The 23,733-nt window shown below is 31.7% G+C and overlaps 1 protein-coding gene across 1 annotated transcript; it reads right to left on the reverse strand.

Annotated features, from left to right (window-relative positions):
- Nucleotides 1–9,590: 9,590 nt before the first annotated feature.
- Nucleotides 9,591–15,339, reverse strand: LOC131857006 (transcription factor MYB41-like). The gene is made up of 3 exons (XM_059208987.1): nt 15,204–15,339; nt 10,637–10,766; nt 9,591–10,494 (listed from the first exon to the last, which is right to left on the reverse strand). Exons 1-3 carry the CDS (start codon nt 15,337–15,339, stop codon nt 9,591–9,593), a joined length of 1,170 nt encoding a protein of 389 aa, XP_059064970.1.
- Between the last annotated feature and the right edge of the window lie 8,394 nt (nt 15,340–23,733).

Consider the following 23,733-nt stretch of genomic DNA (forward strand, 5'->3'; position numbering starts at 1 on the left):
TTCAGGGATTAGGTTGTTGATAAAGATATCCATTTTCTCAAGATCTAGGATAGTCTATGAATATCTAGAGAATAACTTTCTCTATCGTTGGAGAAAATTGAGAAAGGGTTCTCCTGTCTTTTGTCTGGTATTGCAAAGTTCTATCATGGTGACTGGGTGATGAATGTTGTATGAGTATTGTTGTAAAAATAGTTGGATTAATTCTTCAAATATTTTTATTCCTTTGGGTAGACTTGAGAACCATTCCATTGCTTGACCCCCTAAACTCATTGGGAAAAGGCACATTAGGTACGTTTGATCGTGCATGAACTCCATACAGGTGGCACAAAACTCTGTGACATGATCTTGAGGATCTGAGGTACCATCATATTTGTCAAATTTTGGGGTCTGAACTTGTGAAGGAAATGGAGGCATATAAAGGTTTTTGTCAAATGGGAATGGGCATATTGTGTCTAGAGAATATTGTTTTGGTGTTTTATCTTTGTTTTGTAGTTTTGTGACCACAGTTTGTAATGTTTACATTTGTTTTCTTATTTTTCCCCATGGTGTCTCTTCCTCTTTAGTGATGAGGGCATCCACATTATAACCTATAGGGAGTTTGGTGCCTTGCTTTGCTAATTCTAGGAAATAGTCTTCTTTTTCCCTAGCCATGATGACCTTCATCATTTTTCGAAACTCTTTATCATTCTAACATCTATGTACTTTGGCTTTGGGAGGTTCAAGAAGCTCAGATTCAGTCGATGAGGAATCAGTGTCAGTGGCATGATTGCTAAAGTCATTGTGAGTGTCTCGTTTACTAGCTTCTCTTTCTTGTCTTTCCCTAGACATGGTGGGAGATAGGGGCTGACCAAAGATTGGTTGATCATAAACTAGTATCTGTGACGAGCACGGTTTATTATAAAAGGGGTTTTCCACAAAGAATGGATTATCTTTTGACGAAAAGGGTGATTTATTTTTCTTTGTCTCTTTTGCTGCGAGAATTTCTAGTTTTAATAGACATTTTGTAACCGACAGGACCGAGAGCCAAATGTTTTACAGAAGTCATAATCAAATTGTAGCTAGTAGTTCATTTTATGTGGTGATTGAGAGAAGTAACTAAGATCTGGTCTAGTTTCAAGAATGATATATCCTATGAAAGCATTATCTAAGTTAACTTAGGTTTGATAAGATGTTTGTTTAAACTAGCTTAAAGATGATTGACAAAATCGTGCAACGCAATGACAGAGGTACACTATCAAGGTTGTTTATGCTCCGGAGGATGATAACCAGTTTTAGGCTTGCTGTAGACTTTATTATACAGGTTTGACTGCTCTATAGTGGCAAAATTAGAGACTCGTACGATAGAATTTTTGATACTGTACAACAGTATAACTGCTTCAGGATGATAACAATTTTGTTTCGTACAAGTTGCTGTCTAGTACCATATGACAAATGGGTAGGTCCTGAATGACAAAAGATTTAGTACAGTTCTATCTCGTACGATACAAGATTTAGCTTAAAAGACAGACTACTAGGTCTCGTATGATGGAGCATTTAGCTCGGACAACAATTTAGAATACTCATACGACACAGGATATGGTGTAGGATGACAAATGATCAGGCTCATATGACTGTTAACAGGACAAAGATAAGAATTTAGAGTTTTTTCGATTGGTGAGTATGACAACTGAGTATGACCAATTCCGAGGTGGACTGATTTTTTGACCAGGATAGACTAGCTTCGACATGGATAGATTTTTATCACTGAGTTATTGATTTGTTTGATTTGTTTCCTCCAGTTTTGGTATTCTAGTTTTAGTTTCAAGGATGAAAACACAGAAAACACCCAGTATAAATAGTAACTCCAATCACAACATGCAAACCCTATGGAAGTTGGCTTAGAGAAGAAAACCTTTGCTTGCTAACTTAGGTACACACCCAATTGCTAATCAGAATACGGTCGCTGAGTCTCACGAAATGGATTCTCAATGCCGTATTAGTCGACTCCAAATACTAATGGGGGAACGATATGACAAGTGTCTTGGGAGAGTTACTATCTCTCTTGCACAAAGATTATCAACCTTCTAGAGGTGAATCAGGTAGCTTCTAATTTTAATTGGATCTAGTAAGGGTTTCGTTTAATGCGTCAAGGTATAAACTCAATTAATAGGTCCCCTAGCCTTGAAAACCAAGGTTTAATATACCTAAAGGTATTGAGGAGAGCTATTCCTGAGCACTGTTATTGACTTGATTTTCATCAAATCATGTTTATTTTATAGTGGGTTGGAGTACTTGGCATTTAGCCATTCCCACTTAGGTCATTCCCCTCACACTAGCCGTAATGGCTTTAAGAGTTTTTCAACCCCTCGGGAAGGCAAACCTGCTAAAGATCTACAAATCTGAAACAAAGAAAATGCCTCAAGGGTCTAGATTTCTGATTGTCTTAAAAAAGACAAGAGCATACTCTCCTACCTCTTAGAATTTTCTAAAAACACAAAAGTCAGATTTGTTCATTAACCAGATTGGAAGTTAGGTGCCTAAAAAAATTAAAGAATACACAATGTTTGATTGATTCTCTTTAGGCAACCTGCAAAAACAACATATCAGTAGTCATGTTGTTTTTATTCTTTGACAGGCGTATATTTGACTGATAAATTCTTTGACAAGCATCCTACAAGAAACTGGTTAGGCTATGAAAATACTAGGCAAACATAAGACAATTCAAGGTTAGCATTAGTGTAATCAAAATTTAATTCAAGAAAAACCCTAAAAAAGTGAAAATAGAATCATACAACAATTCCCATATAATGAAACGACAAAAGGATTTTGTCGTATGAGTTAAAAATAAGCATAGGACGATAGAAGACAAAATCAAATATTCAGAACAAAATGTCATATGACACCAATTTCTAATTCATACAACAAATAACAAGCTTCAATATAATGTCGTATGATAAATAACAGGCTTCAATATAATGTCGTACGATGCAATAAAACTACTCATACAATATTTCTCAGATATTGTATGGACGAAACCTGCAAGACAAAAAAAATGATTTTTGAGGCTGAAAAAGTAGTCTTCTACCCCACGGTGGGCACCAAAGTGGAAAGTGGACCTGTATCTGTATCTGGAATACACAACACTTCAATTAAGTCAATACATGCATGGTTAGACAAATATAAACATGAATAATAAATCCATAACAAATCGACCAATTGCCTTCTAGTAGATGCGAGTTTAGATTGCTCTCAGATTGCTAAGCTATCCAGTGACTAGACAACACCTAAACGAAGGATTTTTAAATCTATATGAGCATGGATTAAGCTAGATGAATACAAGATCAATCTAACATGATTTAAGGAATAAATGAGATAAATGATCTAAATATGTATGCAATAACAAATATGTGAATATCTGAATGCACAAATATTATTGAACCTAGAGGAAAAACAACATGATAACAATATATTCTCCAGGATCTCTGAATGAGAGATGAGAGCCTGAATTTATAGAAAATTCAAAAAGAAACCAACGCCTGAGATCAAATGATGATGAGCGGTCAAGATTTTCCAAGAGGAAGCACAATCCAGGTGAATTGATGTGATTGGATGCTTTTCTCAATTTTAAAGGAAATTGAACTAAAATTAAGATAAAATCAGAAAAAACTGATTTATTCTCTATTTCATTCAATTTTATTATTCAATTGTTTTAATCCGATCAAAAAAATATTCAATTGTTTTAATTGCTTTCTCTGAGATTATTTATCAAGTTTTAATTTTTTTTCAATATTATCTCCAATTGATTTGTTTTCTCAATTTTTAATTATTTCTTGGTCAATTAATTCCTTTTTGATGATTTATTTCCTTTTTTGAAGATTTGATAGCAAATTGATTTATTTAATTAAATATGTTAGGATATTTAATAAAATAGATAAGATAATTGTTTACAAAATGATTTACTTGGAATGATTTAATTAATTAAATAAATATTTAATTAATATTGAGTGATTGATTCGCCATGTGACATTTGATGATTAAAGAATTAATTGTGTGCTCAAGATTTATGTAATTACCTTTGGTTAGGACCTTGGTGACATTGTTGAGATTAGGGGCCCATGGTTTAGATGACCATTTTTAGGGTATTACAATATGCAACTAGCTATTATCACAATTTTTTTGTCAACTATGCGAGATATGCTATGTCAAATATCCACATCATGCGAGTCACCTTGTATCAATCTCCTAAGATTCTCAATAAAAGAGAAAACCTCTCTATCCAAGTGTTCCATACTTAGAATTTGTGGAAAGCCTTCTAATTCCATGTCTAGCTTCTTAAATTTCTCATTGGACACTTTAATTATAGGATAATCCTCATCATGGTAATCATGATGATAATTAGTTTATAGTATAATGAAAACAATGGGTTTTGGATTAAGGCATAATTCCTCTCTTGAATTTCTTAGTTGGAGTGGGTCAACATGCAACTTGGGCTCATCACCAACACTAAGTAAAGCATGAGAATCCAAGAACCAATAACTTATTGTAACAGAAACCTCAGATCCAAAATAGCAGTAGAAGGACATGAAACTTATAAACAATTATAAGGTTCAACAACACAAACATGTTTCTATAAACTAATGGAAAGATAAAACAAAGAAGTATTTTTTCTTCTAATTTTTTTATTTACTACACAAGATTTATAGGAAATATAATATGAAAGAATAACAATGCAATTAATTATGTGTAATGAAATAAGAATGATTCATGGGCCTAGGCAGGATGATCTCTCTCCAGGGACTACAAATGTGCATCTAAATAGTAAATGGACACTACCGGAAGAAGAGTGGATTAAGGGTAATTTTGACAGAGTGTCAAAAAGAAATCTAGGAGAATCTGGCACAGGGGTGGTGTTCTGGCATTGGAAGGGTAACATTGTTGCATGGGGTGCCAAACTCTTGGAGAAGGGCATGAACAATGAGGATAAGATGCAAACGGTACTCTAGGCGGTTGAGTGGGGATTAAAATTTGGTTTCAAAAGTTTACATTTGGAAGGTGACTCATTGATCATAGTAAATGCAATTTTTAAGGGAGAAATGCAGGCTTGGATGCTTAAAACATATGTTCAGAAAATCAAAGGTGACTTGAGTTGTTTTAATGACTTCAAAGTCACTCATGTGCATAGAGAAAGAAGTATAGTGGTTGATGTTTTATCTAAATGGGCTATCTCATTTGAAGTAGTACAAGAATATCCATTGGAAAATATTAGAAATATGTTGAATGGTGATATGGGTGAAGTTATGATGTCTACAGAAACCCCAAGAATGTGGAAGGATGAAGTGATGGATGATAGATAGGATAATTGGCATGATTTAGAGGTGGATTTAATTTCAAACCATGTAGGCAAATTGGAAGAAAAAGCATGTACAAAGTATTTATGGAAGTGTAATGATGACCCCAACCTATGGCGGCAAAGTAGGATGATGGTGTGAAGTGTAGTGTTTGGTGTATTGAATGTTATATTGAATTCTAGTGGCTTTGCATTTTCACTTTGACATATCAGTTCCCTTGAGAGATATTTGCAAAGAGTGGAGAATACATTCTCAGAGGTGACGACACTATAGCAAGGAGAATATGGAAGCAAGTTTCACCTTCAGAACGGTAAAGAATTTAGTGCCTTGTAGGCAAAGTATCGAGTAGACACATACATGGCCTTTTTCTCTACAAGGGTGAAAGACTATTGCAGGCGGTAAAACTAATGTTGGGGGAAGATATTGTGCATATTAGTCACAGAGATAAGACTAATGTGGAGATGTACTCTTTAATTATTGCTTGGGGCTTAGAATTTGAAGATGTTGTGGATAAGGTAAAATGAGTGTTGAATGCTTTAATTGCAAAATAATTTTTGGGCAACATGGACTCAATATTTGAATGGGTTGTCCCACGTGTTGGCATTAATATTTTGGAAGGGATGGAGGAACCCATAAACCCTCTTCCCTTTGTTTGCTAGCAAGAAGATGATTTGTAACCAAGGTGAAGAGCTTCGACATGGCACACATGGGAGGGTTTCAATACCTTTGCAGAGTTAATGTGAGTCGAAGAGGCTCTCAAAGCGGCACATGAAGTGGTGAGGGTGGAGATACATCATGAACTAAGACTGAGGGTATGCACAAAGGAGGCGTTAAAGGTATTGGCCAGGTTCAATGAGGAGCATGAAAATGATAGTCAGTAGCTTAGTTTACCATAGGCTGTGTTTATTTTTGCGGTTTCCAGGATAGTGAAATAGACCCCATCTTTAATATTTTTTTTATCTCTACGAAAGTGAAAATGTGCTCCTTAAACTATTTCATATCGTACTTCAATATTTTGCAATGGTTACTGGGTTTCCATAAGGTTTTTCTTTTGTGTTAGTTCTTGTGAATGGAATATTGTGTAGATGTATGGGATGATGGATTTTTGAATTATGTACTTTTTTGATGAATTATATCAATAAAAAACTTATTACCAACCAAAAAACCAATGATGTCATTAATTAACTAATTAATTAAGTGCAAGTTCATAAGCAATAAATTTTATAAATGAATGCATCCAAAATATAAATTAATATTGTACTTTAATTTTAGAAAATATGAAAAATGCATGACATGTCAGGTTCACCAAAATGATATGTTTGGAAATGAAATCTTATTCCTATGAATGCAAACAAAGATCTCAAATTTATGTTACATGGCCTTGGAACATGAATAGGTTTAGCTATGGATCTAATATGAGCGTTAAATTGTATGATTTGATTCCTTTGTTGCAATAGGATTTATATATTAAAGTGTGTGTATCAGATCTAGGGTTAATGATAGAAAAATCATATATTTCAGAAATAACAATAGATTATAGAAAGAATAGTCAATATAGTAATCTATCTTTGAAAGAGACATACAAAGAGGAACCTAGATCTTAAAATTAAAATAAAAAGTGTTAGAAATGAGTGTTGAATTCCCTAGTCTAAAGGTGTTTGAAACTTACAAAGTTGAGCAAGAATGTAGTTAGAAGGCTCTAAACTGCTATCTTCCATAATTTCATAATAGTTTGATGAGGACACCCAAATGAATTATTCTTTGGTTTTTAGCGTATTTTATATCTATTGAAACCTATAACAATCTACTATATGCTCTTGTACCACTTTTTCTATTAGATCCAAACATGCAATCATGAAAAATGTGGAAGAAGGGCTGTGTTTTATAAGGATCTACCTAAGTCAAACTCCATGTTGGTGTCTCACCCCCACAACAAGTATGATGATGAAAAAGAGTGTGTCTCATGGGGAGGAAAAATGCTAAACAATAATGTAAATAATGAACTAACAAATGTTACCTCAAGTATGAAACCCTTGTTGTAGAATCTCACACAAGGCTTGATGTTGATTTAATAGAGTCCAACAAAATATTGGTGCATGATTTCATCATGAAGAAACATAATGTATTGTATCACGATTGTTGAAAAAAATTTATATGGTTGAATGTTTTTCTCCTCAAATATAGATTTATAATTGAATTGCTTGATTGAATATCCTTGTGAATGCATTAGGAAGACCTAGAGTTTAAAATGAGAGAGGGAGTTGTATTTATACAAACCCTGCACCTTTTTGGACGTGATTTTAATAAAGGTCAATTGAACTAGGATCATTCCATCTATTTTTATAGTCAACATTCATTCTTCATAATTTGATTTTTTTTAAATAAGGGTCCATGAAACCCTAATCCAAGAAAAGATAATGATGCAAAAGGTTTTGAATGTGGGAATGAACCAAGTTTAAAAAAATAGTCTTAAAACTGATCATAATCAAACATTCATTAGGTACATCTACTCAACTGGATCCAAACTTAATTTAAAATTATAGAGGTATACAATTTATGAAACTACACAAGTTAAATATTGTATACTTTTACAATAAACCCTTATAAACTCTTAATAATAGATTGTAAATAACCTTAGACAAAGGTTTTATAACACATGCAAACTCAAAAGTGTGATATGCAAAGATTTAGATACCATCAAGATACCTCGTACATAGAAAACTAGATCCATGCATCGTATAAAAAGTAAACATAACAAATGATATCAAATCAATATTTAAAACAAAGCCTAATTTGATATCATGTCCGAATTAACAAAAATATTTACCTAAAATTTTAGAATAGGCAATTTGAGAAACTAAAAATGGTGCAAACAATAATAAAATCTATTAGTAACTATAAATAATCCATATGAATAAACTTACAAAGAGTGAACCCATTTATCGTGCAACTAAGAGAAATTTTCTTCGACAATCAAGGTGAAGTCGCCTAAGATTGGACATCAAATCCAATGAGTGAAGACTTAGGGAATGCAATAATCAATGCAAATATAAGTAATAAAGGAAACTATAATAAGAAAGCTTATCTACCTAGAATAGGAATATTGTAACTTTAATATCGAGTAAAAATTTAAAGGGATTCATGTTAAAAAAAAATCCATATTTATACAAACTCTTAGGAAGAGCCAAAAAGAGGATTAGTATTCAATAAATCTTTGTAGAGTAGTTATAACATAGCTGTATATATTTCTATTTAATAAATTTTGGTGTATTTTTTGTTGGGCTTCAAACTTCTATCTATGCTTGCTTATGTAAAAGAATTTTCACCCTTTCAAAAATCTACTTTTATTCGTATAAAAACGTTATTTTCTAGACATGAATAGTAAATTGAGATCCCACTCCTAGCTAAAATATTCTCAACTTGATGACAAATGCATCAACCTACATTTGTTCTCAATCCTTGAGAGTTATATCAACTTTTGTAGACTGATTAAATATAAAACCCAAAAAAATATGCAATACTATATTAAAAATAAATAAAAAATATTCAAATAAAATTTTACCAAGACCCTTGAAGTATCTTGACCACCTTGTTAGACACTCCATATAATCTTTAAAATATAGAGGTTGTCTCTTGAAATAATCACAATGGATATCTATATTTAATCTTAAACAAGTCTTCAATTCAATATTTAACACTTCACAATAATGCTATTAAGACAAATAGATGTTTGCAATATTAGTAATAAAAAGAAACTATAATAATAGGTCAACAACTATGAGGAAGGACACAAAATAAAAGTGAAAATAATACATTACCTTAGAATATATATATATGGCATGCATATTATATAGTTATCCAGAAGATTCCAACAATGAACTTGTAGGATTCACAAAAATAACATACATAATTTCATAAATTGGAGGAGATTTCAATAATACATTGTTCAAAAACATTTTACATCATATCAAGATTCATCCAGGTAGATTCTCCACAACTAATCGCAGCAAACTAATTACAATACATGCCACTGGGAATTGCATACGTAAAACAAAAATAGAATTATTGTTCATGGTCACAGTAATAATATCTGTAAGAAAGATATCAGTGGTGTGTGATGATATATTCAACTTTCATAGATCTATTATTGGCTAGGTTTAGAATTTGTCTCCAATAACATTTATCATCATCTGTTTTCATGAAATCCTCAGATACTGGAGTTTCTATTGTTTCCATCTAGCTATTTGAAAATTCTGTAAAATCTTATAAATCAAGCCATTCCTCCAGTGAAATTGATGCTGCATAGACGTCACTATTTACCATAGGAGTAGATGAAATGTTTGAGGTTGCTTCATCATAGCCATTAGATGGGCTTGATACCAAAGCAAGAAGCGAATCAGACTCATGTTCTGTTGGCAGAAAGTTATTATTGCCAATTTGATTAAGAATTTCACCATTAATAAAGCCAGTGGAAAATGATGTCCGATCATTACCTTGGATAAAATCTTCAAAGAAAGTCTGATCATTCTCTGGTGTTAATTGTTCATCCTGTTTTTGACCCACAAAATTTGACACCATAGGCCTTGCTGTTATCTCAGTGCCTTGGAATACAGGCCTTAAAAATTTATGGTCCAGTTGAGTATTTACCACAGGAGTAAATGAAATGTCTGAAGCGACTTCATCAGAGCCATTGGATGAACTTGATACCAAAGCCATAAGCGAATCAGCTTCAGGTTCTGATGGTAGAAAGTTATTATTGCCAATTTGACTAAGAATTTGAGCATTAAAGCCTGGTGAAAATGATGTCAGATCATTATCTTGGATACAATATTGGAAGGAACTCTGAGGATTATCTTGTGGTAATTGTTCATATTGTTTTTGAACTAAAAAATTTGACAGCACAGGCCTTGCTACCATCTCAGTGCCTTGGAATGCAGACCTTAAAAAGTTATTGTTGTCCAGGTTAATAGTTCCTCTGGCAACAAGGTTCATCAAAACCCTTCCTATTCTTGCTTCCTTCTCAAGAGAGGCTACGTATAAAGATAATACCTGGGTAGATGGATTTTGTATCATGGATTTTTTTGATCTTCTCTTCAGACGAGTATTCCACAGGTTTTTTATGTCATTGTCTGTCCGCCCTGGCAGATGCTTCGCTATTTCAGACCACCTAAACAAAATGTCAATGTTAATAGTTTCCCAAGATGTTTACACAAAATTAATTGAGACATTCATAATACCAAGACAAAACATCTATGTCAAAAATTAATAGAGGATTTGTATGATTATTAGAGAAGTGATTGAGTAATTACTTGTTCCCAAGCCTATCATGGTAGTATAATATTTTTTCTTCTTCAGAAGAGGAAAACTTTCCTCGCTTTATATTGGGTTGCAAATAGTTCATATACCGCAGCCTGCAACTCTTCCCACATCTCAACAAACCTGCATCATGTATGAACGATAAGCTTCCATCTTTATGTATGCTTCATTGAGATTGAGAGAATGGAAAATATATGTAAACTTAGTTATAAACATTTAGATTATATTATAATATGCACTGCCTCTCAAACTATATTTATATTTTTTTTATTAAAATATAAATAGAAGAATAAAAAGTTGTTGAGATCTATTTTAGCTAAATAAACAAAACATTTAAATTTCTATTATTCTTTTATTCTTTCATCATTTTTTATTTTATTATATATGTGCATTCATCACAAATATTTTACCTTTAAATAAAAACCTTATCATGTGCAAACAAATTGGGGCTTCTAAATAACCAAAATTTGACTCATCAAACACGTATATATTATTGTGAAAGGATATGATTTGATTAATCTGACATAGGTAGTAACTATTATACATAAGAAAGTACAGATAAAAAGAGTGGCATGTTAGTAAATTGTGTTTTAAATCTTCTAAAGGTCACTTTACATAAGTTAATGTGAGAAAATGACATCCACTACTTTGGTCTCGCTAGGGTCATAAATTTGTATTTTTTCTATTGTATTTTGTTACAACAACATGATCATATGGATTCTTTCCTAGTCCCAACTCTAACATAGTTAATAAAGGAAACAATGTTCACAACGAGGTCATGCAAGTTCAATGCAATTTTATCAAAGTTTTCCAAACTTTATTATTGGACAACTTTTGCTGATGTAATCATCTGAACTAAAAATATCAACAGGCATCTCAATGACTATTCCATTATAATTTAGACTAATATATATTGTAACTGAGATATCCCCTAGTAGAGATGTTTAGTATTAGACTTGGTGTGAAGGTGTGAAAAGACATTGGAAGTTAGGATGTTTATGTATTTCTATGCCAAGATATTTTATAGAATGAATTATTTGTAGTAGTTCATCTAACTTTTTATGCTAAAAATTTAATGAATGGGATGGTAGTGAAATTAGTTTTGAATCAAATGTAGAAGTTGAAAATTCACTTACTTCATAGAGTAGCTATCATAATGTTATAACAAGTTGTAACAATGAAAATGTGTAAAATACAATTTTAAGTAATACAAAATAAAATTGTGTTTTTTATTGAAAAGGTACAAATGTGCCTTTTGCACCATCAGTTTAAAGAAATTCCTTGTCATGTGCAAACATATTAGTTGTTTTAAACAACCAAAATTTGACTTGACATATCACTTAGGCATTTGGGGAAATAGAGATGATTTGGTTAATAAATATGACTAGACATTTTGGATTTTAAATCTTATATAGGATAACTTGTGGATTTTATAAATGATATTTGAAATATCATACAGATCACTTTACATAGGGGAGAAAGAGGAAATGATATTCACCACGTTATTCTTTCAAGGGTTATAAAGCTATTTTTTTTCACACTACATTGTGTTGTATTGTGTTAGTGAATGATAATCTAAGGTCATATATGTTTAAATCTTATTCTAATATAGTTAAAAAAGAAAATAATATTTAGAACAAGATCTTGTAAATTCAAATACAAATCTATGATTATTTTCTAAAAGTAGTTAATCAATTTCTTTTTGTAAAGGCACAACCTTAAAAAAAATCAAACATTATTTTTAGTTTAACTCTCCCATTATAATTTAGACTAATATAAATACTATAATTGAAATATTTATTATGGGTCTATTTTTTATTAGAACAAGTGTGCAAATGGTTTGAACATTGAGAAGAATAAGTGCTTTCATATAAAATAATTTTACAAGATGACATATTGGTAATAGTCCATCTAAGTTTTCTATGCTAAGAATTTAAAATAGACAAGAATCTAATGTAATTTTGAGTCAAAAGTAGCTACAAGAAATATTCTTAAATAATAGGGTTGAAAAAATAAGGGGAAATGAAAATTGTATACCATAATATATGTACAAAGGATTCTTGGTGAGAAGAAATAAGTATTTTAATTATTTAATTGTATAAAAAATATTTATCCTCTCAACTCATTATGTATATGTATATGTACATGTACATATATCCATACATACATGCATACATATATACATACATACATACAAACATACAAACATACATAAATACATATATGAGACCACTTGGGTAGAATCTTTTATGAGAGAAAAAAATTCTCAAGGGAAACTACAAATAATATGACAGAATTTTGGGTAGAACTATTGGGAATAACGTGTAGACTAGTAATTAATGCTACATAGATTTACCTAGAAAGGGAGTCACTAATAATTGTGAATTTTATCTCACAAAATGCAATGCCAAATTAGAAATTAGGAAAATGGCTAAGGCACAGTTAGACTCTAATATAGAAATTTGTAGAATTCAAAGCTAGTCACATATATCATAAGTGTAATCATGTGGTAGATGAGTTAGCAAAGAATTTAGTGGGTATAGCATGGATGACAAATCATTTTTCTACATACCCCACATTAAATGATGGAATGCAAGTACCCATAGGGCATTTTTGAGGGAGGTGGTGTATTGATGGAATTTAATGTATTAGGTAGATGAACCCCTTTCAAGATTGAGTGAGGTATGAAAAGGTGCAATTGTAGTGGGGAAGGAGGATGATTTATTGGCTAGGTGGTGGATGGGTGGAATGGGTTCAAATAATCATGTGACATTTGGGACTATCGTTTATGCACTCAGCTAGTGGGAAAACTATTCAGTCATATCCATTTCAAGCTTTAGGTTTGCGACTATGGATAAACCTGTGACAGTAATTTCCAAGAAAAGACAACGGTCTTTCCTAGGTTATATTTAAAAGAAGAGGCTGAAATGTGTGTTGAAATCCAACCATGGGATTGTAATACACGTGGTAAAGAGAATTCTTGAAGATGAATTCCTAAAGGTTGAGCATAGGTATAGGGTAAATATTGACATCACAACCATGTTTTTTTTTTTTGGTTGTGCTTTTGGATTCTAGGGAATCCAAGGAGATGGTGAGCTCCCTATATAGAAAACTAATAAAAAATTGCTAATTAGGGGAATCGGATGATATAATGGAGAATGTGGACGAAAACAATTTGAGCCCTACATCGAAGTATTATTATGTGGTTCGTAAACGAGGGAAAGGAGTTGCGAAGTATCCCTTCCCAGTTTGGTGGATGCTTCAATTATCATGCTGAGGTGAGAGGTGGTCAAAAGAAATGCGTTATTTTGGAAGAAATTGTTCGATATGTTTAAGGAACTTGGTGTTTGGTGGCTGTGGAGTTTTTTGGTGATAGAGGGCTTTGTAATTAATGAAGAGGATGATAATGCAACTAGGGAAGAGGACTTAGACAAACAAAAAATAATGTCAAGACTAGAGTTGCCCATGTGGATTGTTGCTTATACTGTCTAATCAAAGCCAGGGCTATTAAGGATGCACCCATCAAGGTGAAGATGGCCACTTGATAAAGCTATGTTAGTTTACTCTATTTTAGGGTTATGTGCCTTTTTTTCCCCTTCTTCTTCTTCTTCTTTTTCTTCTTTCTTTATTTATTTATTTTTATTTTTTTTCCAATGGTCATAATGGAGATAGGGTTAGCTATTAAAGCTGGATTTCAGGCAGTATCAGGTATATAGTACATTTCTAATGAGGACATTATGGATAATTTTTTACTAGTCTTGCATAAATATGAAAAAATATTTTTGATATAATACAAGCAACTATTTAATGAAAATACACACACATATATACATACATACATACATGTGTGTGCATATATACATATATACACATATTAGTACTCTAGAAATACAGAAGTTATGTACTTAATTTACTAAATAATTTCACCAAACAAAAATACACTAATATTTATATATAATTAATATTAAAATAATAATCATAACCTTTATTTTATTATATAAATAAGATAACATTTCTAAATAAAATTATAAAAAATAATTTTAATATATTTTTGTTTTTTTTTAATATTTTAAAAAGAGTACAAGACATTTTAAATTAGAAATTTTATAATTTTATGATATTAATGTAATATATACTTTAAAATTAAAATTAAAAGTACTTTTTTCAATTAAATGTGTCTTCAATGAATAACCTATTCACTAAATTTTAATAATATTAATATTCAAAAATAATTATAAAGAAAATTACAATATCAAATGAAATTTTGTAAGATACGAACACATCTTATAATATAAATATAAACAAAATTAAAATTTTATTTTATAATATTATTGTTTAATATTTAATAAATTTATATTAAAAAATAATTCATTTTTAAATTATTTCTCAACTAGCACACCTAACATTGTTAGGTGTTAAATATTCATATAAAAATCTTGAATCCAAATACCATATCATAAAAAGCCCAAACAAAACAAGTTAATTTTTTTTCAATAATCATCCTCCATTAAACCATGGTGTAATATATTTTTAAAAAAAAGGTTGTTAAAAGAAAACTACCTGCAAGCTCAGCCAACTTGTGCCAATGACCAGGCCCATACTTATTTATATGTTGTATGAGTATATTGTCCTCTTCTTCACTCCAAGGCCCCCTCTTCACTTCTCTCTCAGTGCAACAACCTACACCGCGCACCATATCTCTCTGCAAATGAATTCAGTTTTTAGATTATCTTTCTCATAGTCTTTGCTAAAAAACACAGTTCAAAAATAAAGCTGAAATTCATTTTTGTTTTCATCAGAAGCTTACCAGTATGATTACTAAATGAATTATGTGGCAATTAAAAGACACTCCGGAAGAACTATTTATCAGTCAGCCCAAGCTACTGTTAAAAAACTATGTTATTACTGTAAGAGAACACATATATGTGCGTACCCTCCCAAACATATGGTGGGCTTCTATTAAAGCAAAAGTGTAAGCACAACATTATATGCTCTCAAGCTTTGATGACTGATGTAAAAATGAGCCTATTTAGTTTTAAATTTTCTCACGAAGAACATGGAACTAATGGATGATATATAATAACACAAAAACTTTAAAAAAGGAATTACGAGAAAATGAGATTTAAACTCTGAGAACACTCACAAAATGTTTTTGATTTACTGTGAGAGATCGGCCATTTATGAAGGCTTTAAAGCTCATAAGCTATGCAGCCCACAGTACTGCTAAATCCAAACTAACAATATAGTTACAGAAGAATTAAATGAATATGCACCATTTCTTTCTTCTCCTCCTCTTCTTTTTTATATTGATGTTTGGTGGGTAGTTTTATAGTTTATAGATATAGCTGACTATCTTTGGCGTCCTCTTCACAACAAGAATATCGGTTTCTTGAGTAGGAAGAAAAACCAAAAAAAACTGCTATGCAATAAAGTAATACGATATGCATTTTATGAGAAGAATATCGGTTTCTACTGAGAAACATCTGCAACGTTTCTCCTTCTCTTCTTTTTCTATAGATGGTGCTATGTCAACAAGCTCACTCGTTATGTTCTGAGTATCACCATCAATGCTGCCTAACTGTGTGGGGTAAAGTTCATTTAAGTGTTTGCTTCCACGAAAAGAAAGTAGTGCAGAGAACCCCATGTACCTTTCATTTCATAGTCATGAATATCTGTGTTTATCCATTTTATATTTCTATTTAAATATGTGGAATAAAATAAACTTCTCTTTCATTTTCACAACTGACTTGGTTTTGGCCTCCACAGTGCTTGATCTCTATATAAAGGAGTTGTTACATTAAAAAAATTGGTAAACAAGGCTCTTCAATGGGGACTCTTCAATTTTGAATATGGTCAATGGTTAATTGGGTTGTGAAAATTGATTGGTAGTTTATTGGCAACGACTCTTATTTTTTTTTCAAATTGAAATGATTAGTAAATATCCATAATAGAATGGGAGACATGGTCTATAAGAGTACACAAAGTTTCTTTAAATTTTTTATAAAATATCAAAGCAATTAAAGTTAATAATAAAATTTAAAATAATATTAATTTGTCAAAGAAATTTATAATATAAATTTAATTATTTGAGTAGATGTGTGATATGATATATCTTCTTGTTATTTAATATTTTATATTAGTAACATTTTAAAGTCTTCTTATCAAGTTTTACATGTATAGAATTATATGATATATGTTTTAAGATGCATAGAGTGACAAAATGAAGGAAGAGGTTATAATTCTAGTGTTATATCATTTTGTTTCTCCTTATTCACATATGCTTATGCATATTAAAATAGATTAAAATGATATACCAATGTATAACCAAATCTCTAGTTTACATCTACATGTAAACTATTTACAATTTACAGGTAGTAATAGTGAAAATATTATGAGGCATAACTATTTACAATTTAAAAATTACCATCAAATCCACCACCATCACTACTAACAAATAGAAAGCCTTCCAAGTGTCAAATTGATCTTCCTTTTGTTAGCTTCCAAATTCTTAAATGTTATAAACATCACTCTATTATTTTTACAACTATATTTACACTCATAATAATTCACATTTTATAAAATATAATTTCATGTTTTAAATGCTTTTTAGACTCACTTATTTTACACAACCCCGCCATCACATACATAAAGTTAAACCATAAAACTAACTTTTATAATAAACTTGGATCCTCTCTCTTACAATCCACTATTTTTCATGATGACAATTTTTTATTGAATCATATCCACTTACATACTCATGTTAGCAAGTACAAAAACTCATACATAGGTGTTAATAGCATAAAACACTCAAGACACTATTCCTTTGTTGTGCTGATGGAAATAAAATTGCATAATGCACAAGCATTGACAACACAAAACCACCTTGATATAATTCTACATGTTGGAAACATATGTCTTTGCCTTCCATTCCTCGTATATGTTTTAATATATTTTTGTATGCACTTGGTAATTTGTTCTCTAGTGATTTTGTATTCTTCTGGGAGAGTTGGTGTTGTATTTGGAGGATGAAGTTAGATTGTATCATTAGTAATTTTTTGCCTCATGTGAGAAGTTAGGCATTCCACATTGAGGTAGCATGGTTAGACCATTTTGTAGCATTGTAAATTGTAACCCCTTCATAATTTCACACTCTTTCTAGACCCTTGATTTCATGTGCCTCCTTTTACGCGTTTTTGAACCTATTTTGACTTTATCTCATCCAAAATGTCATCATATACTAATGAGCTGACTTGATCCAATGTTATGACACTATGTACTTTGTAACCATCTTTAGTTTGTCATTTTCTGGAAAAATACGAGACCTAACACCACAGTCGTGATAGACTACATCAATTAACGTCATAATCCATTACTAGCAAGGTTCAATAACTTTCTGCCTATTCTAGCTTCAACCTCTAGACGGCCGATAAATGCTTCGCTATTTCTGACTACGTACAAGACACATCAGTCAAGGAAAGTTGAGAACACTAATCATTAAAAAAAATATACAGTGTAACATTTACATCGGTTGGCTTGGCAAAGGGACAAAAACAGTAAATTTACTCACATCAGATATAACCATTCATTAAGAGGTTTTTCAATCATATTTGATTATTTTATATCAGATTATGTTATTATTGTTAAACAGGCTGACGTAGGTGCAGATATGGTTGGAAGACAGTAGAAGAATAACGAGTCGAAATCATTTAAATTAATAGAGTTGAAATGTGATAAATTTGTAAGTGACGTTATTCACGAAGACTATGGCGCAGATGTAGGATGGTGGCTTGAATCACTCTTCACGTTAAATGTCATTGTCAAGGAAGTTGGTCTTCAATTTGCTTGTGAACCTATTTTGGCCTTATGTCATCCAAACTGTCATCATATGCTCATGAGCTAACTTGCTCAAGTCATCAGATTTGCATTGCTGCCAATTCATGCAGAAAGTGAGTAGTGGGAAGCTTCAATTAGTATTTCTGTTCACCAAAAGCATTGTATACAAAGACTAAAGACTTATTTATACCTAAAAACACACATGCTATTCCAATGATTTATTAAGTAAATTGCTCAATGATCAATTTTTTTAATGACAATGATTTATCATTAGCTTTCACTATTATAATACATTAATACTCTATTAAGAGTTTGAGTGAGGAGAATTAAGATTATTCAAGATTGTATTTATCAAGCTCTAATGAAAATGAATAATACAATGTCAAAAGCGTATGCTATAAGATTGCAGCAGAGTTGAACTTTATGTTTTGGCATGGAGTTGTCTTATATTCTAGTGTTGCTTTGATAACATCGATGTAAAAAAATCATATTATATATTATTTTAGGGATGAATGAAGACTTGTTTTATGGTTCAAAGCATTCTCCTTCTCGTTAATTAAAAAATATTGTTGTATTTTGATTATTTTATTACTGTTAAACAGGCTGACGTGTCTGCAGATATGATTGCAAGATATTGGAAGAATAACGAGTCAAAATCATTTAAATTAATAGAGTTGAAATGTGATAAATTTGTAAGTGACGTTATTCACGAAGACTATGGCGCAGATGTAGGATGATGGCTTGAATCACTCTTCACGTTAAATGTCATTGTCAAGGAAGTTGGTCTTTAATTTGCTTGTGAAGCTTCCATGACTATTTTGAAAGCAAATTCTCATTAACTTCCTATTTCAATTTCTATAATCTCTGACTAAATTAAAAAAACAATTGTCACGACCAGATCTATGTATATCATACGATATTCGCTTTCCTTCTATACAAATTTCTATCATGATAATGAAAGTTGTAAAGTTGCTACGATCTTGACATGTAAAGCTTTTCTTTAGTTTTCTTGGAAAACCTTCATTGGAACTTTAGTGCTACTTTTTTCTTTTATTTCACCTAATCCATGCTACTGTTTTACACCTACTTTAGAAGCTAACTGGCTAAGGTTTAAACTTAAACTTACTTTTTTTAATTTACAGAAAATTAGTGTGAGATATATTGCATTTCGTTTTTTATTTTTAACGAGAGTCGAAGTATGTAAATTTTTGTTTGTATTGAAGTGAAAAATGTGAATTTAAAAATATTAATTAAGATATAAGATATTGGAATAGAAAAAAAGTTTAAAGATTTTAAAATTTAATTATAAGATAAATAATAAATTAAAAAAAAAAAGTAAAAGGTAAATTATTCACAAAAGTTTTTAATTATAACATAATTTTCATAATGGAAATTTAAATTTATATATATATATATATGAAAACTATCATTGAATTTTGTTGGTGTAAATAAATATTCATCATAGATATTATTACACTTTACTTAAGTTAACTTAGGATAATGCATCTCTTCGTAGTTTGGATATGAGACACTTAGGGAAGTGTGCATATAGGGATATAGCTTGTAGGATAAATTCCACCTTTTGTGGTCTTATCTTATTGTTACACTCCACGTTCGGTGGGTCATCCACCTCTTGTGGAATGTTGTATTATTTCTCCTACCTACCCCTAGTATTTCTTACCTACCCTTGTTTCTCATTGAGCCACACGTCATGATTGTGTGCTCGTATATCCATATGGCCTTGCCTATATAAGAAGGCTCATATTCATTGTATTGGTTAACCAAATTGATCATTTGCATATTGATGAGAATACAGTTTGTTTTTGTCATTCTTTTGTCTCTCTTTTATACTTTTCATTGTGCCCTTGGTCTTGGCAAAATATAACATGGTATCAGAGCTATTGGGGCTTCATTGATTGGTTTTGGGAGACATCTTGGAAGGCTTCTATTTTTGGATCTAACGTTTTGCACATTTTGGAGGCATCTTACAGCGTTTTGGACCTCACCATTGCATCTGGGAGGTCGTTTCCATAAAAATCGAGTATAAACTCAACCTATTTTGGGGAAAGTCGACTTTTAGGTGTGGAAGAATTTTTTGCCCAATTTGGGTGGTACGGTACGGAAATTTCGGATTTAAAAAAATATATATATATATTATTTTATTTCTGATTTTTTTTTTTCATTTTATTAAAAACGGGGCATAATTGTTTTAAAAAAAAAAGGAAAAAAACAAAAAGGGGTTTGTTTTCTTTGAAAAAAAAAAAATTAAAAAAAATATTTGTTTGGGCCGTACTGTGCTTTCTGCAAGTTTTTGCAATGGCCACTATGTAGGTTGTCTCCCATCAGTCGCAGTTCGTCCGAAAGCCGCCACCTTTGGTCTACGTCTGCAGCTCCTGCCACCCACCGCCGCACCTCCCGTCTCCAATAGACTCACCGGCACCGGTGACCCTGCCTCCCGTCTCCAATAGATGTGACCTGATTAAGGGATTTCCCTCAAATCTGTTGGGATCTTCACCTTGTTAGAAGTGACCTTGTTAAAGGATTTCAAACACTCAGTCAGAATGTCACCTTGCTAGAGGGTTTTACAAATAAGACTGTTAAGTCCACTCGGTTAAGAGATTTTCTGTCACTTTCAGAAAATAATAGTAATAAAAATCTATCTGCAACTTCACATCTAAAATGCTAAAGTAGAGTCTTATTTGTTTAATACAATCTAGACATAGAACTAATCTTGTCCATCTATTGGGCTTCTATACTCTGTTATTCAAACAGGTATTCAAGCTTATGTGCTCGGTAATCACTATGTAGCATCCCTGTGCATACACTTGCCCAGATGCATTAATTATCAATAGTTTCCTATTTATAAACAATTAGCTAACCACTTAATCTCCTTGATAACATTTTACATGATCATTCATAGCCATCAGATCTTCAATCTTGTCTAGGTTCAATGCATCTTTCGATTTGAAAACATTTTACTCTACCTTGTTGCATACATTTTTTGGAACTTGTGCCAGGGTATTGCGGTTCAATCTACATTCTAGATCTTCATGCCGACTTTGCTTTGCCATAGATTCATTAACAAACTATATTTAAGGCATACCAATCATTTAATTAGTTCCAGCTCATCAGCTTCCTTCATTAAATAACACATGTAGCCATTTAATGCATTCTGTTATAGCTCGGTTACAACTCGATTATAACTTGGTAAATACTAAAATTTACTCGGTAGACATTCGGCCTTCATTAACTGATAGCGATAACCTTAGGGTTTATCGACTAGGTTCCTTAGGGTTTACCGACTAGGTTCTTTGCTAGGTAACATAGTATAGTATTAACCTTACAATTTACAACATATGTATGATGTTAAAACAATTTAAACATCATGATCTCATCATTGTCTGACTCAGTAATAGTTTCCCATTGAATACCTTATTCATCCCCTTATTCATCATAATCTTTCCTGTGTCTTTTACCGACATCTTTATATTCTTCAAATCATACTTCTGAAGATATGACAACATCATACTGAATTAGAAAATCAATTTCTTGACATCAATGATAAAATAATAATATCAAGACAGTAAACATTGTTAATCAGTTATATGCATAATCATCAACAACCTTCTCAATATCCATATTGAAATGCCAACAATCTTTCATTGTCTGTTATAATGCTATATTGCGAACAATCTCCCCCTTTGTCATTGATGGAAAAACCAATTGATTTGACCTTAAAAGATTTAGATTGCTGTGAAATGCTCTCCCCCATACATTAGACTTTTCCTCTTTTCTCAGTCTTCTTTCCAATCTTCAGTCTTCTCCCCTTTCTCAGTTTTCTCCCCCTTTGACAACAATGCCAAAAAGTAAAGAACTAAAACATAAGTTCTTCCTGTATGAAGTGAATTCCTCCTGTAATGTGTCAATTCAGTCTCGGTCAGAGCATTTTGTCTTCAATTCTTGTTCCCTATATTGTTTCTTGTAATATTTCCTGTATTATTTCCTGTACACCTTTAGAAAACCTCTTAAAGTGTGTAAATCCGCATCAACTCCTAAAAGATATTCGATAGAGTCATCGGATTGATGCTTTCACTGAACTCGGTCAGTGAGTAGAAGATAGGGGTAGGACCCCTAACTTACATATGAGATATTCAAAAGTGTCCCTTGGTAGTGGCTTGGTGAAGATATCTGCTATTTATTCCTTTGTGCTAACATACTCCAACACCACTTTCTTCTCTTGAGCTTCTTCTCTAAGAAAATGATATTTGATAGAGATGTGCTTTGTCTTAGAGTGCATAACAAGATTCTTTGAAATATTAATGGCACTAGTATTGTCATAGAATATAGTTAATGGCTCAGTAACTTTCTCATTTATACCTTCCAACAGTTGTTTGATCCATGCAATGTTGGTACAATTCAATGCTATAGCAACATATTCAGCTTCTGCTATTGACTATGAAACACATCCTTGTTTCTTGCTAGGCCAACTCACTAGTCTTTCTCCTAAAAAGAAAGCTCCTCCACTTGTGTTTTTTCTGTCATCAATGTTGCCTGCCCAATCAACATCAATATAAACTTTTAAATCAAAATCATTTCCATTCTGATATACTAAGCCATAATCCTCTATGCCTTTCAAGTATCTAAAAATTCTTTTGATTGTTGTCATGTGTGTTTTCTTAGGATCTACACAGAGTCTTGCAACTATACCTATTGCATGTGCTATGTCTAGTCTTCTATGAACAACATATTGTAGCTTTCCAATCAATATGGATCGGTAAAGTGTCTCATCAATAGATGCAGATTCTTCATTCTTTTATAATTTATAGTTGGTAGTCATAGGAGTACTTACTGGTTTTGAATCCTCCATTCCAAATTTCTTCAAGATTTCCTTTATGTACTTGGATTGAGTAATGAAAATCTGATTTTTCATTTGCAGTATCTGTAAACCTATAAAATACTTTATCTCACCGATTAATGACATCTCAAATTCTTTGCTCATTTCATTTCCAAAGTTCTTGCATAAAGAGTCATTTTCACAAAATATAATATCATCAACAAATATGGCTGAGATCAGTATTCCATTTTCATCATTCCTCATGTACATATTGTTGTTCTCACTTGTCCTTATAAAACCAATCTTAATCAAATAAGAGTGCAATCTTTCATACCATGCTCTAGGTGTTTGTTTCAAACCATATAAAGCTTTATTCAATTTACATACTTGATCTTTATTATTGTCTTCAACAAATCCTTTAGG

This window comes from Cryptomeria japonica, chromosome 7 (assembly GCF_030272615.1).
Source record: "Cryptomeria japonica chromosome 7, Sugi_1.0, whole genome shotgun sequence".
NCBI classification, from domain to species: domain Eukaryota; kingdom Viridiplantae; phylum Streptophyta; class Pinopsida; order Cupressales; family Cupressaceae; genus Cryptomeria; species Cryptomeria japonica.